Source organism: Callorhinchus milii, unplaced genomic scaffold (genome assembly GCF_018977255.1).
Source record: "Callorhinchus milii isolate IMCB2004 unplaced genomic scaffold, IMCB_Cmil_1.0 Scaffold4, whole genome shotgun sequence".
NCBI classification, from domain to species: domain Eukaryota; kingdom Metazoa; phylum Chordata; class Chondrichthyes; order Chimaeriformes; family Callorhinchidae; genus Callorhinchus; species Callorhinchus milii.
Genome location: NW_024704745.1, coordinates 13,713,345 through 13,729,027, shown reverse-complemented (window position 1 = coordinate 13,729,027; position 15,683 = coordinate 13,713,345). Strand labels below are relative to the sequence as shown.

The 15,683-nt window shown below is 45.9% G+C and overlaps 2 protein-coding genes across 2 annotated transcripts in view; both read left to right on the top strand.

Moving 5' to 3' along the window:
* The first annotated feature begins 3,950 nt into the window (after positions 1–3,950).
* LOC103188656 (F-box only protein 40) lies at positions 3,951–11,447 on the top strand. Its single transcript, XM_007908707.2, has 5 exons — positions 3,951–3,974; positions 4,062–4,158; positions 5,593–5,615; positions 6,349–8,223; positions 10,197–11,447. The coding sequence occupies exons 3-5, from the start codon at positions 5,613–5,615 to the stop codon at positions 10,425–10,427; spliced, it is 2,109 nt and encodes a 702-aa protein (XP_007906898.2). The 5' UTR covers positions 3,951–3,974; positions 4,062–4,158; positions 5,593–5,612; the 3' UTR covers positions 10,428–11,447.
* Positions 11,448–14,927: 3,480 nt separating this feature from the next.
* polq (polymerase (DNA directed), theta) overlaps positions 14,928–15,683 on the top strand; it is a 34,803-nt gene continuing 34,047 nt past the window's right edge. Inside the window, exons 1-2 of the mRNA XM_042334044.1 lie at positions 14,928–15,188; positions 15,608–15,674. Of these exons, the coding sequence (XP_042189978.1) occupies positions 15,028–15,188; positions 15,608–15,674 (228 nt within the window). The 5' untranslated portion in view covers positions 14,928–15,027. The remainder of the gene's footprint in view (positions 15,189–15,607; positions 15,675–15,683) is intronic.

The window sequence follows — 15,683 nt, the reverse complement described above, 5'->3', positions numbered from 1 at the left end:
TGAGAACCTTTGTAACTGATAGAAATGAATAGTGTCTGTTTTTCCTTTATCTAATGTCTTTCTGTAGTTATGCCTTTGGTATTCAGTAGTGGGATTACGTTGGCAATCTCAAGAAGAAACAATGCAGTAAAGGTAGGGAAAACAACGTGAGTTGTTTGAAGTCTTTGCTCTTCGATTTAAAGTGTAGCATGGGTTAATGTTCTAGCTTCTTTGCAGGAAACATCAAGCTATGCTGTCATGAGGGAGTCACTTTTTTAAAGAACTTTTATTTTTGAATATTCCAGAGTCTTGGGATTCCCGACTGAATTAGATTATTATTGGGTTGTAGGCTCCCATTCAGATTGCATTGTGTCTTGGAGATGATGGATTCAATCTGGAAGTTTGGAATTCAATAGGCAGGTAAAATACAACAACTTGTATCCGTAAGTTAAGGAAGAACGGTCGAAGAGTATTCAAGATCAACCATTTTAATCTCATCCACCACAAAATATATGTCCAAGTCCAGTTCCATTGCAAAGCTGTCTTTTTTTTAAAAAAACGTCTTAGTTTATGACTAACCATGATTATACAGGAACAGTTGTGTTTCTTGTCTGTCCTCAGGAATTTGCTAGTTCAATTAAATTCCCTTTTACTTCTCACCTGAAGATAACAAAAGGTAAAACTTAAACTACAGAAGCAGTGACCAAAATAGCAGCTAGCTGCATATTCTCAGTAATACATGTTCTAATGCAATCAATGTTGGGCAATCAGGCTGGGGTTGGAGAGAAAACAAAACATGGCACAGTGAAAACATAATTTGTGCCCCAAATCACTCATTTGTAGTGTTATGGTAAGGAAATAGACACCTATTTTACTTATAGTTCCCTAATTGCAGGACAAGTAACTTAGAACATGCCCTTCTCCCCAGCCTAACATTTAAAAAAATTTAAAAGTCCTAAACAAAAACTTCCATGATTAATTTTTGCCTGATATTGGCGAGGAAGTTCATCAATGAGAGCAATTGTGTCATTGCAATATTTTTTGTTGAGATTGCAAGCGTTTATGCCAAGATACTTCATTACCCACTACGTCAATACCAGCGAAGGCCGCAGCAGTGTTTGGGTGCTTTGCAGTACACAACAAATGTCAAGCTGTGAATGAATACTAATGAATACTTGCTGACTGGTCACATAGTTAAAGTAAGCCTAGCAACCTGCTAAATGTGAAAAACCTAAAAGATAGGGCCACAAGTGGAGAGAAAATGCTCACGAGGATTTTTTTAATCTTACCCAGGTTGTATTTTCCTTCTATAGGAGCATCACAAACACCAGCCAAAGACTTGCTTTTTGTATAATTTCCCGAAAGCAGATTTCCAGTTAATGTTGGTAATCAGTGTAACTTGATGCAATGTGTAGGTTTATGCCATCAATGTCAGCAGGGATATCTGGGCAGAACTGACTTGGATACTTGCCTACTAGGAGGAGTAATGGAAAGTGAAGTCACATCAGTTATTTCTGAGTATGTAATCCTCGTTAACTGACACCAACATGTCCATATACCTTGCTAGTTTTCAGGAAGTTCAAAATGATTTTCCAGTACAAATTCCCCAGGAAATTGTTTTGTTCTCAGAGAAGTGGCTGCCCTGACAGAATCTCTGAAAATAAGCACTTGTCCTGTGTGTAGTCAAACTGACTCCTTATCCTAGCTGTAGGAACTGCTGCATTTGTAGAAACTCATCAAAGCCAGGGAGCGCTAAATTGCATGGGAAGATAAAGGAAAACATTGACTAATGTTCCTGAAAAAGCCAACATAAATAACTCTTTCCTTACCTAGAATATCTAATATGTTCCTCAAGATGGAGCTGATCTGGAAAGTACAGTAAACCTCTAGATGGAGATTACTTGGCGCTTCACTGCAGATTTTAATGAATACGTAATTCACGCGATCCGAAGGACCAAGTAAGTCCAAACGACTGGAGCTGTTTGCCTTGGCCTTCTGTCAAGAGTGGGATAGGTTCCACATTCCATGTGTTCAGATAATATTTTTTGGTCAGCCAGTCAGTCTGACGCAGGCAGAAACACATCATCATGATTAAGGATATTTCAAACCTCAGGGAAGCAACCTGCTTACCTAATTCTGGAGACCTAGGCATATAGGTTGGCAAGAGTCCAGACCAGAGGGTGAGCGTTCTGAGATGCTACCCACTTGAAAGGTGCTATATAAACGCAGGTCGTTGTGTGTGTGTGTGGGGTGGGGGGCTGACGGCTGGAGCTTAAGCAGCTAAAACCACACAGCTTGCTCTTGAGTGCACAGCCTGGCTCGCTTCCCACAGCTTCTTCACCTGGAACCCTTCTACCCATCAGGGCTTCGGTTTACGGGTTAACACGGACAGAATGAATGGGAAGAATCCCAGCGATTGGTCTGACCCGCCAGGCCCTATCCAGGAGCCAAGCCGACTGTCTGTCCACAGAGGTGCCCTGGAGTACTACAGCAATAATAATAATAATAATCCTTGCATTTGATAGACCACCAAGACTGCCGTTGACTGGACTCTGTAATGTTGTTGGCTAGATCGTCACCTTGAAGCCAGTTCACATCTAAGGAGGGTGGACCACCCTGGGGTGGGGCAGGGGACCAGCCTGGGGTGGGGCGGGGGACCAGCCTGGGGTGGGGCGGGGGACCAGCCTGGGGTGGGGCGGGGGACCAGCCTGGGTGGGGGCGGGGGACCAGCCTGGGGTGGGGCGGGGGACCAGCCTGGGGTGGGGGCGGGGGACCAGCCTGGGGTGGGGCGGGGGACCAGCCTGGGGTGGGGCGGGGGACCAGCCTGGGGTGGGGGCGGGGGACCAGCCTGGGGTGGGGGCGGGGGACCAGCCTGGGGTGGGGGCGGGGGACCAGCCTGGGGTGGGGGCGGGGGACCAGCCTGGGGTGGGGGCGGGGGACCAGCCTGGGGTGGGGGCGGGGGACCAGCCTGGGGTGGGGGCGGGGGACCAGCCTGGGGTGGGGCGGGGACCAGCCTGGGGTGGGGCGGGGGACCAGCCTGGGGTGGGGCAGGGGACCAGCCTGGGGTGGGGCGGGGGACCAGCCTGGGGTGGGGGCGGGGGACCAGCCTGGGGTGGGGGCGGGGGACCAGCCTGGGTGGGGGCGGGGGACCAGCCTGGGGTGGGGGCGGGGGACCAGCCTGGGGTGGGGTGGGGGGGGTGGAGGAGGGTGGTCACCAGTTGTTTTTAAGTAACCAAACCAGGCATCCCAGGGGGGGAACGCCACAGTGTAAGACGTGACAGTGTTTTGAGGGCAGCAAATGGTTTCCTGCTTTGGCGATGACCCACAGTATCGCTTTACCCCATTCCCGAGGCTCCAGTTCTGTTTATCTTTTAATGCTAAACACATGGACCTAAATATAAACGCCGTCTCCGGGCCACTCCGGGGTGTGGGGGGGGTCTGTCTGTGCTGCTCAGCTCAGCTGCCGGTAGGGCACAGAGGAAAGCTCACCAGCAGCACAGTGAACTCCGGGAAAAGCTGCACCGTTTAAAGGGTCCAAACCACCACCTCCTCCAGCAGCAGCACCACCAGCAGCAGCACCACTACCACCAGCAGCTCCAGCAGCAGCATCACTACCACCAGCAGCTCCAGCAGCAGCACCACCAGCAGCAGCACCACTACCACCAGCAGCTCCAGCAGCAGCACCACTACCACCACCAGCAGCAGCACCACCAGCAGCAGCACCACTACCACCAGCAGCAGCAGCTCCAGCAGCAGCACCACTACCACCAGCAGCACCACCACCACCAGCAGCAGCACCACCACCAGCAGCAGCACCACCACCAGCAGCAGCACCACTACCACCAGCAGCACCACTACCACCAGCAGCAGCACCACCTCCAGCAGCAGCACCACCACCAGCAGCAGCACCACTACCACCAGCAGCACCACTACCACCAGCAGCAGCACCACCAGCAGCAGCAGCTCCAGCAGCAGCACCACTACCACCAGCAGCACCACCACCTCCAGCAGCAGCACCACCAGCAGCAGCAGCACCACCACCACCAGCAGCAGCACCACCACCAGCAGCAGCAGCTCCAGCAGCAGCAGCACCACCAGCAGCTAAACGTGAGATCGCTGCAAAGTATCTATCGAGGCAGAATCGGTCCGTGCATTGCGTCGCCTCCCACGGCTTTAAAGGTAAAAAGATCGGCTTTATTTGCAGATTTATTTTAAATCTCAGTTCTTGCTCAGAGAGAGAGAGAGCCAGAGCTTGTGATCAGGGAAAAAGCCTCAATAAGGGAACGAGCGAGAGTGGTTTCGCTGGTGTGTGTGTGGGGGGGGGTGGGGGTGAGATTACCACTCGTTTTTATTTGGTTGAAAGTTGGATCACGAGGATAATTCCGTGCACTCGGGGAACAATGATTTAACTTTTTTTTCTCCCTGAATCTCTTCCATCAACTTGAGACCTCTGACAAGGTGACCTGACTTGTAAGGCTGCTTTAGTGTATGTGTGTGTGTTTTTTTTAGTGAAGTATGTTTCACCAGTTTCTTGCAGCCTCCTGTATTCTCTCCAGACTTCTGCAAAGAGGAACATATATATATATTGTATATATATTATATATACACAGATATGTAATGGGCCAATGAAAATAATGCATGCATTAATTAGGAATATCTGCATTTAAAGGTCGGTGTTAGGAAAAAAAAAGCATTACCATTAAAAAGATTTTTAGTAACACCTTTTAGGGTCTTCCTGGGCCTGAACTGGATCCAAGGAGGTGCACTCAACCCTATGAGCCAAAGCCTCAATGGGATAGCTTGAACCTCAGGTAGACAAGAAGCGCCTTGCAGGGCTACTAATTCATTCATATTTTTAGTTTCGCAACTGCTGGTCATTTTCAGTTTTGAACTATAATATGGAATGGTCAGTACCAGCAAAATAGGTTGTCGAATCTGTTTGCAAATGTATTTATCTTTATTGTTGCAATGCAGGGTGAAAAATGTGGTATGTGATATATCATCATCATAATAATAATCCTTGCACTTGCTGTAGCGCCTTATCACATCGTTGAGACGTTTCAAAGCGCTTCACAGGATATACTGTAAACTGGAGTGACTGTGTATTTTGTGGGCAAAACGCGACAGCCAATTGCACACAGGAGTATCCCACAAACAGTTGTGGATTGAATCGACTAACAACCGTTTCCTACTTGCTGCTGGATAAACAGAGCCCTGTGGAGTAGGGAAATCTTGCAGAAGGTTTTGCTCCGGCTGGGAATTGAACCAGGTTCTCTCTCTTGCGAGTTGAGTGTGCTAACTACCACACTACAGCACTCCACGTATGATAACATAGGTCTTTCAGTTGGTCAACATCCATTTCGTTCAAATGGTTGCATTGGTAACTGCTGGCCCATGGTATCTTTGAACCTGATGTCACAAGGATTCCAATATCTTAATCCCAATGCTGTTCCCAACTTGACTCAGCTTTTAAAATTGACCACCCTACACCCATCTTATCTCTGGTGGCTTGGTTTAAAGAACGTCAACAATGACTGTTTTGTTGGCAGCCTTTGTTGCACTTTAAAATTTGTGACTTTATATCTAAAGCAATATTGTTTCTTTTCCTTCCAGCTGAGAAGAGGATCATCAAAATGGTAAGAATATGATCTTGACTTAAAACCAATAGTAAACAAGATTAACAGTAATGTAACCCCTTTCCTCGCAACATTTTCACAAAAGCTCTTTTGCCTTAAAATGAGATGCCTCGGAGGAAATCTTATTGAGGTACATATGATGGTAAGTGGGATTGAGAAGTTAAACCCAAATCAATACTTTCAGATACTCCAAGGCAGCAGGGCAAGGGCACAAAGTCAGAAGTGTGAAGGGCAATTTCAAGACAGATGGCAGGACATATTTATTTACACAGAGGGTAAATGATGGTTGGAATGGGCTAAGAGGAGAGTGGCAGAGGCAGGACAATAGATTCATATAAGAAACAGGTTGATTCTACAATGGTAAGATATTCGGTGGCTATTTTATCTGGAAGGTTTAAAATCAAATGGAATGAAGGATCTTCTTTGTCGCTACTTCTCTTGTGATTTTACACATGCCTGTTACACTCTTCACTTCCAAATAGTGCCTCACTGAATGGAGAGAATTTGAAGAGTTTAAACAAGATGAAGGTCATACAAATCTAACACTCACGCATGCTTATTTCAACAACAAAAAAGGAGGAATTAACCTGTTACTAAAGAAATGCCCACAAAACACACAATCATTACATTTTAAGGCATATCCTGCAAAGCACTTTGAGACGTCTCGAAGACATGATGAGGCGCTACAACAAATGCCAGGATTATTATAATAAATGTCTTCTTATTCCATCAGAGCATAAATAGGAATTTGAACCATACTTCGCACAGGCACTGTGAAACGTGTTTCAATCGTTACTGCAGGAAGTCCTTTGAGCATGCCGTTTCTTGTTTGGTTGTTGATTGTTCCTCCAAATGTGGTGCCACATTTCACCTCTGTAAGGAGGAAGAACACAAGCTGCTGTGTCCGCGGGAACATGTCCCATGTCTGAACTCAGCCTATGGCTGCCCTTTCTTCATGGCCCGCTCCAAACTCGGTAAACACCTACACATTTGTCCCGCCAGTGTTGTGGCGTGCTCCATGGAATGGAATCGATGGCCGGTCAGTGAAAGTCACAAAACTCTACAAAAGAACATCCTTAAAGAGCCAACAAATTTAGAGAATTTAGCCACAGCCATGGCCATGAGGGATCAAAGGATACTCTTTAACTCGATAAAGATGGCTGAACTCTTCCCAGAGATGACGGAGAGAGATGAAGAGAATGACTTAGATTTGAGTGAAGTTGGGGCTGTGGGGGGCCAGTCAGGGGCTTCAGCACTGGACCCCCATCTACTTGAAACAGGAACACAGGAATCCGATGAAGATAAGGAAGAGGTAGTGGATCTCACTGATGAAGAACGCAAAGCTCTTGCGAAGGACAAGAGTGTTGTTTGCAATGATTTAAATAGGTACGATGTTTGGGAGAAGATTTTCAGCAAAGAAAAAAGAAGTTGTAAAATTACTGAAGCTAATTCTTTGAAGGTTAAAACTAAGCAACCATCAAGTAGTACTGATAATAAGAAGGAACGGTGTGAAAATAAAAGCAATTCACCGGACCTTCCTTCGCTTGTGAAAGCTGAAAGAAAAGGTGGTGCGCCTTGGAACGAAGGAGTTCTGGACAGGCTAAGCAGTCAGCTGGATAGCAGAAGCTTCACTATGTACTTGTTACATCATGGTCGCATGCTGATCCGATTTGGGCAAATGAGTGCGTGCACACCAAAAGAAAAAGATTTTGTGTACGGGAATCTGGAGCCCCAGATTGTTAGAACCGTCAATACTTTCAAGGTTCCCATCAGCTATCATACCAAGCGTAATCAGATGTTAGGTGTAATGAAGCGCAAAGTGGAGAACAAAGCTGTGGATACTTCTGACTTGGAAACAGAAATGCAACAAAATGATGAAGTTAGTGTTTCGATGCTTTGTTCTTTAGAAGGAATGTTAAAAGGCCATATAATATCAGAAACAAAGGCCACTGATGGATGCTTTGTTGACATTGGGACCCAAGCTTACTCTTTCCCCTCTGCTCCCTTCAGGCAGGATGTGGTTTTAGCTGACGTAGCAGCAGAAAGAAGTTCATCTCTGCATCTGGAACTACAGACAGAGTGTATAACACGGAGATATAACAGATTGAGTTCTACTTTCAAATTTACATGCCAGCAATTTTTCAGGCGGGATGAATTTTCATCTCATTTCAAGAATGTGCACACCGACATTCAGTCCAGTCTGAACGGATGGATGGAACAGAGATGTCCTCTGGCTTATCTTGGCTGTCCCTACTCACAGCAGAGATTCTGCCCCTCCAGGCCGAAAGCAAAAGTGGTGTACAACCATGACCAGAGCACATTTGCCATCAGACCGTACATCTCTCCAGTTCTGCATCGCAGCTGTGAAGAAAAACTCAATGTTTCAAAAAGAAGCAAGAAAATGGATGCCTTAAGTAGCCTTCCATCTGAGATAGTGAGGCACATTGCGTGCTTCCTAGATAGCTATAGCCTCTCCCAGTTCTCCCAGGTATCTGTGCTGATGAATGATGTCTGCACAACTCTACTGTCACAGCGTGGCATGGTCTCTCTCGTTTGGGAAAAGAAGAGTTACTCAGCAGGGAGCTTTTCTTGGAGAGCTCGAAAAAGGGCAAGTACATTTCTTTAGTTTATTACAGCTTGAGGGCTTTTGGGAAAACTACATAAATCTCAGTGTCTTGTCCGATGTTTATCATTGTTATTGTAGCTGAGTTTGATAAGAGGATATATGTACATTAACCCATTTTTCCTCTTCATTCCTTTTAATATTTGACCATGCAACATATACTTGTTCTCCTCTCAAAACCTCACATTTTCCACATTAAATTCCATTTGCCAATTCTCTGCTCCAGTCAACTGTACTTATCTCCTGGTAATCAAAGGGTTAAATGCCAAACCGATGAACACTCAGTTTTATTCATCTTCCGTAACAACACTATTTATGTTTTGACCTTCACTTAGCCCTTTTGAATCTGTCACCACATTTAAAAATAACTACCCCTGATTGTCCCTTTGCTGAATCTGTGCATAGGAACTCTTGGCATTCAGTCTGTGGGTCATATGCAACACCTCAGTCAAGTGCTGTCTTGGCATTCAATGTGTTGGTCATATGCGACACCTCAGTCCTTTCACTCATATCAAAGTGACATGAAACGTTAAAACAATCAATTTTGTGAAGCATGTGCCTATCATAGAGTGGTGCAATGCCATAATAAAGAACGTGTATCATATAGTCTCTTTATTATCGAGGAGTTATGTCATTACTTTGTTTTGTTGTATGTGCTGGTGCATTAGACTTTTGGGGAGTGGGTAAGGGAATTACAACCAAGCTTAATCATCTCCTCACTACCCCTCTCCCAACACCACCCTCCCCTACGCACATATACATACATCCTGGAATGTATGTATATACATACATATATACATACATTCCAGGAAGAGTCTCTGTCTAGAGGCACATGTATCTTTACTCACTGGACCAAAAAGGAATTCCTTGCCTTTGACTGCGAACATAATTGCTGTATTATATTTGCCCACTAATCTAATATACCAGTACATTCAGCAATTAAAAATATCCATGATTGAAATCCCAAAATATTTTGTGTCAAGACTCCACACAAGAATAATGGCCTAGCTGGTAAGGTACCATAGGGAGCCCGCTAGATTTAAAAAAAAAAAGATAATGTAGTGAAAATTGCCTATATTTAAATGCACAGTTGTGCCATTTTGCAAGTTATAATAATAATAATCCTTGCATTTGATATAGCGCTTTTCACGTCTTCTAGATGTCCCAAAGCGCTTCACAGAATATACTGTAAAGTGAATTGACTGTATATCTGTATAAACAGTTGCAAACTGTTTGCTCATACAATAGGAACAAAGATCCGAGAACTGGTCATGCATTGGCTGCCCTTCAGAATCAACAACAACAACTTGCATTTACATAGCACCCTTCACATCGGACATTGTTTTGGAGTGCTTAAGTCTCCTGCCAACCTAGCTGCAAAGCCTTATAGAGTAGTAGGTCTTCCATTCAATCTTCTCAATTGGTAAAGGCCCATGGAAGGGAAAGAATTCAAGGGTGCAGAGGAGGGGGGGAAATAAAAATAGACTGCAACCTTGAACATACTTCACAAATGTTAACGCTCTTCAATAGAATGCCCATAGTGATTTCTCATTAATGCTTGAATTTCTTTTTTAAAAAAGATTTCTCTCAGAAGGAGATTCTTCACTGAGTGAGTGGGGTAGTAGGTTCCTGGAGGGAGGATGGTGGATTTATATGCATAGATGCTCAACTTCGATGTGTTTATGCTGCTAAGTGATTAAACAACAGTAGTTGTGTTGGAATGAAAGGGTTTTTCTTCATTATTATTATGGCAAATATTATTCTTATGTCAGAAGCCAAGTGGCACTCTGAATTAATTTTAAAAATTTGCAGGGCTATGGGGTAAGAGCGGGGGAGTGGGACTAGTTGGTAACTAGCTCTTTCAAACAGGCACTGTGGGCTGAATGGCCTCCTTCTGTGCTGTAAGATTCTATGATTCTATATGAATTAGTGTGTGACCATATTCCTTTTTATTACAGAGGTGGCAGTTTAGCTCTGTCTTCTCAACCATAGACCACTGGAGGTTTGCTGACATCCCCAGCATGGGAGAGCATCTGAAATCCTGTTTGTACTACATGACTGAATGTAGGTCAACGCCTGTCCCTCTGACCAGTATGTGCATGACTGAGGGGCAAAAACAAGAGAAAAACACCTTGGTTGAAACACTTAAGAGAAAAAAAATATCAAGACTCTCCAGTTTAACTATATGAAATAGTTTACTCCAGTTTGTTGGTATTTCATACAATGCCATTACAAATTGAATAACCCATACATGGTGAGTATGTAGTATGCAAATCACGTAACTTCATTAACCTAAAAGCTTCCTGTTTTATGTATTTTGTAACAGAAGACAAGGTACCTGAGAGGGGGCTGATTACATTGTGGCTTGAAACATGTTAGCCTCTTACCAGTAGTTCTTGTGATCAGTTGTCGAGGTGCATTGGAATCTTTTACATACACCAAGTCAGAATGGATAAAACACATTGGTCAAGGTACCAAAGGCTGCTGGTGTCTGTGGAATTGTACCCTGGCGAGAGAAAGTATTTTTTCATTCACCAACTGCTGCCTTGTTTAAGTGTAACTTTTAAGTCATTAAGTTTTGGTTTAAAAATCTGGGACTTCAGTGTGCTGAAATCCAATCCTTCCTCCTTGCAGACCATGAATGCTAACTCCTTGGTATGGTGTTGTAATAGAGGATGCGAAAGGATAAAAATTTACCATTACTAGCTTTGCTAGTCCAAGCCCTCCACTAACAATCCTGCAATGATGAAATTTCATTCAATCATAGTGATGATCTTTTTATTATAAAAGGGCTTTTAAAGGATGTCAGAATAAAGCAATTTTGAATGAACATATGGTCCGTACAATATATTGTCAAAGTAACCAGTGAAGAGAAGTGTGACAAATTGACATGGATCTCAGATAAAAATTGATCTTCTACAAATATTTTATGTAAAAAAAAAACTCGAGAAAGTATAAATAGCATCTCAGAAAGATGAAGGTGATTATAAGATCCAACACACACCAATTGATCCACATTAGGAGCTTTTTTTACATCTTTATAATCGGATATAATGCAATGTTTGCTAGTGTTAGCAATCTCTTACATTACGCAGCCATAACTATGATGTTTCAGTATAACTGTTTATATTGAACTGTGTTTTTTTTAACTGTTTGCAAAATCATCATACGTCAAAACATGTTGCCAATAAAATTCTTTCTAAACCTTGCATCTATTGTGTTTCGAGTCTCAGCTTCAGTAATTTGTTGTGTAATCAAATTCCCTGTTGGGCAGCTTGTTCCTTCGCTCTTTTCTGTTTCAAAATAAACATGGCCATTCCTAGAGATGGGCACATTATTTATCACTACAGACCAAAGTACTTGGATTTTTAATCATGTTGATATTTTAACATTCAATAATATAAATACGCATAATTTATGTATAATAATAAATAATTAAAATTTGTAACACTATATAAACATAACATTGAAATATGCTTGAGATCATTATGATCATGTGCAGCGTATTTACAGGTAAATGCAGCTCAGTAGGCCCCACAAACAACCAATGAAGGGAATAAAATAATTTAGTTGATAGATTGTTGGCCAGGACACAGGGCGTAATAGAACTGAGGTTAGTTTTATGAAGGGCAGTAGGATTGCTGGAAACAGTTTCCAATGAGAGCGACAATAGACTGGAGATCACAAGTGAGGTTACGATGAAGAAGGCCCTTCGGCCCATTTAATCTCATTCTTCCAGAATACCCACCCGACAGCCTTCTCATCATAGCATTGGCATCCTTGAATGATTCCAGCACCCTGGCTTGAACCACACCTTCCCGGAACAGGTTCCAGCTCTCAACTACCCTCTGTTTAAAGAAAAAAACTTCCCGGCGTCTGTCCTGATTGCCCTTTGCTGCTCTATCCCTCAACCTGTGCCCTCTGTGCCCTGTCTCATCTGAAAGCAGAGGTGATGAAAAGATGATGAAGACTAGAACTGGTTGCAGGAAAAGTGGTGAGAGACCAGGACATCAGGACTCATTTAAAGAGCAACTCGATGCTGTAACGAGGGATGGTAGGGGCTGATCGGCTGGAACAGACTGCTGATCTCGTGAAGAGAACCGAGAATGACTTCCCTGGGCATTCAAGAGATTGGGGATCGTCTCCCCACAGGCAGCAAGAGTTAAACCCCCAAAAATTGCTCCTTGTGACAGGAAAGGCCAGAGCTGATAGGAGGGGAAGCAGACGGGGGCCACAGTCCGATAGAGATGGTAGTGGTGGGGGAATGAGGACAGTGAGAGCTGCTGCACGGTGGCCAGACATTAAAATGTGTTTGTAGCCCAGTCAACCAAACACTGGCCCAAACTGGCCGAATATTAGGCATTGCCTACTGTGGGGAAATAGTAATCCTTGCATTTCAAGGGAGGGAGAGGGAGGAGGGAGAGGGAGGGGAGAGAGAGGAGAGGGAGAGGAGAAGAGGGAGAGGAGAGGGAGAGGAGGGAAGGGAGAGAGAGGAGGGGAGGGAGGGGAGGGGAGGAGGAGAGAGGGAGAGGGAGGGGGAGGAGGAGAGGAGGAGGAGGGAGGGAGAGGAGGAGGGAGGAGGGAGGAGGAGGAGGAGGGAGAGGGAGGAGAGGAGGAGGGAGGGAGAGAGGAGGAGGGAGAGGAGGAGAAGGAGGAGGAGGAGGGAGAGGAGGGAAGGGGAGGGAGGAGAGAGGAGGGGAGAGAGGAGGAGGGGAGGGAGAGGAGGAGAGAGGGAGGGGAGGAGAGAGAGGAGGGAGGGAGAGGAGAGGGAGGGGAGAGAGAGGAGGAGAGGGAGGGGAGAGGGAGGGGGAGGAGGAGAGGGAGAGGAGCGAGAGGAGGAGGGAGGGAGAGGAGAGAGAGGAGGAGAGGGAGGGGAGAGAGAGGAGAGAGAGGAGGAGGGGAGGGAGAGGGAGGGGAGAGAGGAGGAGGGGCGAGAGAGGAGGAAAGGAGGGAGAGGAGGAGGAGAGGGAGGGGAGAGAGAGGAGGAGGGGAGAGAGAGGAGGAAGGGAGGGAGAGGAGAGGGAGGGAGAGGAGAGGGAGGGGAGAGAGAGGAGGAGGGGAGAGAGAGGAGGAGGGGAGGGAGAGGAGAGGGAGGGGAGAGAGGAGGAGGAGGGGAGAGAGGAGGGGAGGGAGAGGGAGGGGAGAGAGAGGAGAGGGAGAGAGAGGAGGAGGGGAGGGAGAGGGGGGAGAGGGAGAGAGAGGAGGAGGGGAGGGAGAGGGAGGAGGGGAGGAGAGAGAGGAGCAGAGGGAGAGGAGGAGGGAGAGGAGAGAGGAGAGGAGAGGAGGAGGAGGGAGAGAGAGGAGGAGAGGGAGGGAGGGGAGAGAGGAGGAGGGGAGAGAGAGGAGGAGGGGAGAGAGAGGAGGAGGGAGAGAGAGGAGGAGGGGAGAGAGGAGGAGGAGGGGAGAGAGGAGGAGGGAGGAGAGGAGAGAGAGGAGGGAGGGAGAGGAGGAGGAGGAGGAGAGGGAGGAGGAGGAGTGCTGTTACTGTTACAGCCCTGGAGTCACCATCGTATCCGTTTCAAATCACCCCCCGACGCCAGTAACCAGAAACCGTGTCAGTGGAGGGAGGGGAGAGGGGGGAGGGGGAGGAGGGGAGGAGGAGGGTGGGGGGGGGGGGAGGAGGGAGGGGAGAGGGAGGAGTGGTGGTGGGGGGGGGGGGAGAGAGGGGGAGAGAGGGGGAGGGGTTGGGGGGGAGAGGGGAAAAAATAACGTTTTGCAGGTTTGAAATTGAATAATTATAAAAGTAGGTACCGGCCCGAAGCCATTTTTTTCACAACTAAAAACCCTCCCAACCTGGTCACGTGGGGAGGGGGGGCGGGGGGTGAGGTGGAGGGGCTGCGGACCCGGGGGACGACGACGACGACGACACCAGCGATGACTCATTTCCGTTTCCGGTTGCTGGCGGCGGCGGCGGGTGATTTGAAACGGACGCGATGGCGGTTCAGGGGCAGCGACAGCAACAGTGAGACCGTCAGAACTGAGGCTCCGGCAGTTCCTTGGGCTGAGGCTCAGGGTCAAACTGTAATACACTGCGGCTTTGAACCGTCTCAGAAATGCCTCCCCCCCACTCCCCCACTCCCCACTCCCCCCTCCCCCCCACTCCTCCCCCTCACATTGTGTCTGAGGAGCTGAGGCTGTGAAAGCCCTTTAAAACGTGTGTATTTTTTTTTTTTGCACAAGGACAGATATAACGTGTCGCTTGAATAAAATAGGAGTTGATTGTAAGGCACCTCTATAAGGTTGAACCCTCTGTTTCCCCGGCGGTAATTAGGAACCCGGTTGTTGGTCGATTGGCGGATGGCTTTTCCCGGGGTCATAACTCCTTCAAGTTTAAAAAAATAACAATAATAAATCGGTCACTCAATCCAGGACTGTTTGTGGGACACTGCTGTGCACCATTGGCTGCCGCGTTTCGCCCACAAACAGTTAATAAGATCAACTCAATTTACAGTATATTCTGTGAAGCGCTTTGAGACGTCTCGAAGATGTGACTCGGGAGTTATATCAAATGCAAAGATTATTATCATTACATTTGATACAAGCCTCTTAAAGGGCTTGATTAGTACTGTAAAGTGTAGTGACTAGGTTTTGCAGGTGGGTTTTTTTCTTCCCAGGCTAAAAATACAGTGAGCGCAGAAATAAACATGAAATGTTTGATTAAAACAGACCTCTGTAAATGTAATTAGTTAAAATGCCTTGAAAAAAAAATAATTTTTTTAAAAAAGGGTTCATTTATAAATTTTCAGTACTAAATGCAGTGTTAGCACTTTTTTAAGGGTGAGGGAGAAAATGAAAAGGCTTTCTGAGACTTGGCGTCAAAAACGTCACGTTGGACAAACTCCGAGTTTGCAGATCATATCTGCAGAAACAGGCAGCAAAGAGACTGAACCAGGAATCCTGGGTAGACAGAGATTTCTAGGACAACATCGAGTGGATATTAGTAGACGATGGTAAGAATCTGTGATTGATTATTAGATTTTCTTATGAAATACTTTGGGCTGCATTGCTGGACTGGACCCTTTTTAGCTGTTGTTATAAGATATTCAGGACTGTTTGGACACTGAACTTAATACTGTTAAAAAGGATGTAGAGTACTATAGGATTAACAGGATAAGATCAAATAGACAAAATCTTTATCCAAACCTCTCTTGTGATCCTATTTTGAGCGGTGCTTTGATTGTCAAGCACTTTGGGACATACTCCCGGCGTGAATATGAATTGTATTATATTTTGGTATGAATGAACAATGATGTGTGATGCATTGGAATTCTCTGGTTTGATAGTATGCATCTACTTAAGTCAATGTTACATTCAACAGCTTATTGCAAAAGCTAATTCAGACCTTCTATGTGATTGTATATACATACAGCCCTGCTGACCCTTGTCCACTAACCCCTCGTCGCTCAAATCGCCTACAGCAACGAGACCCTGCACCGGTAGGTTCA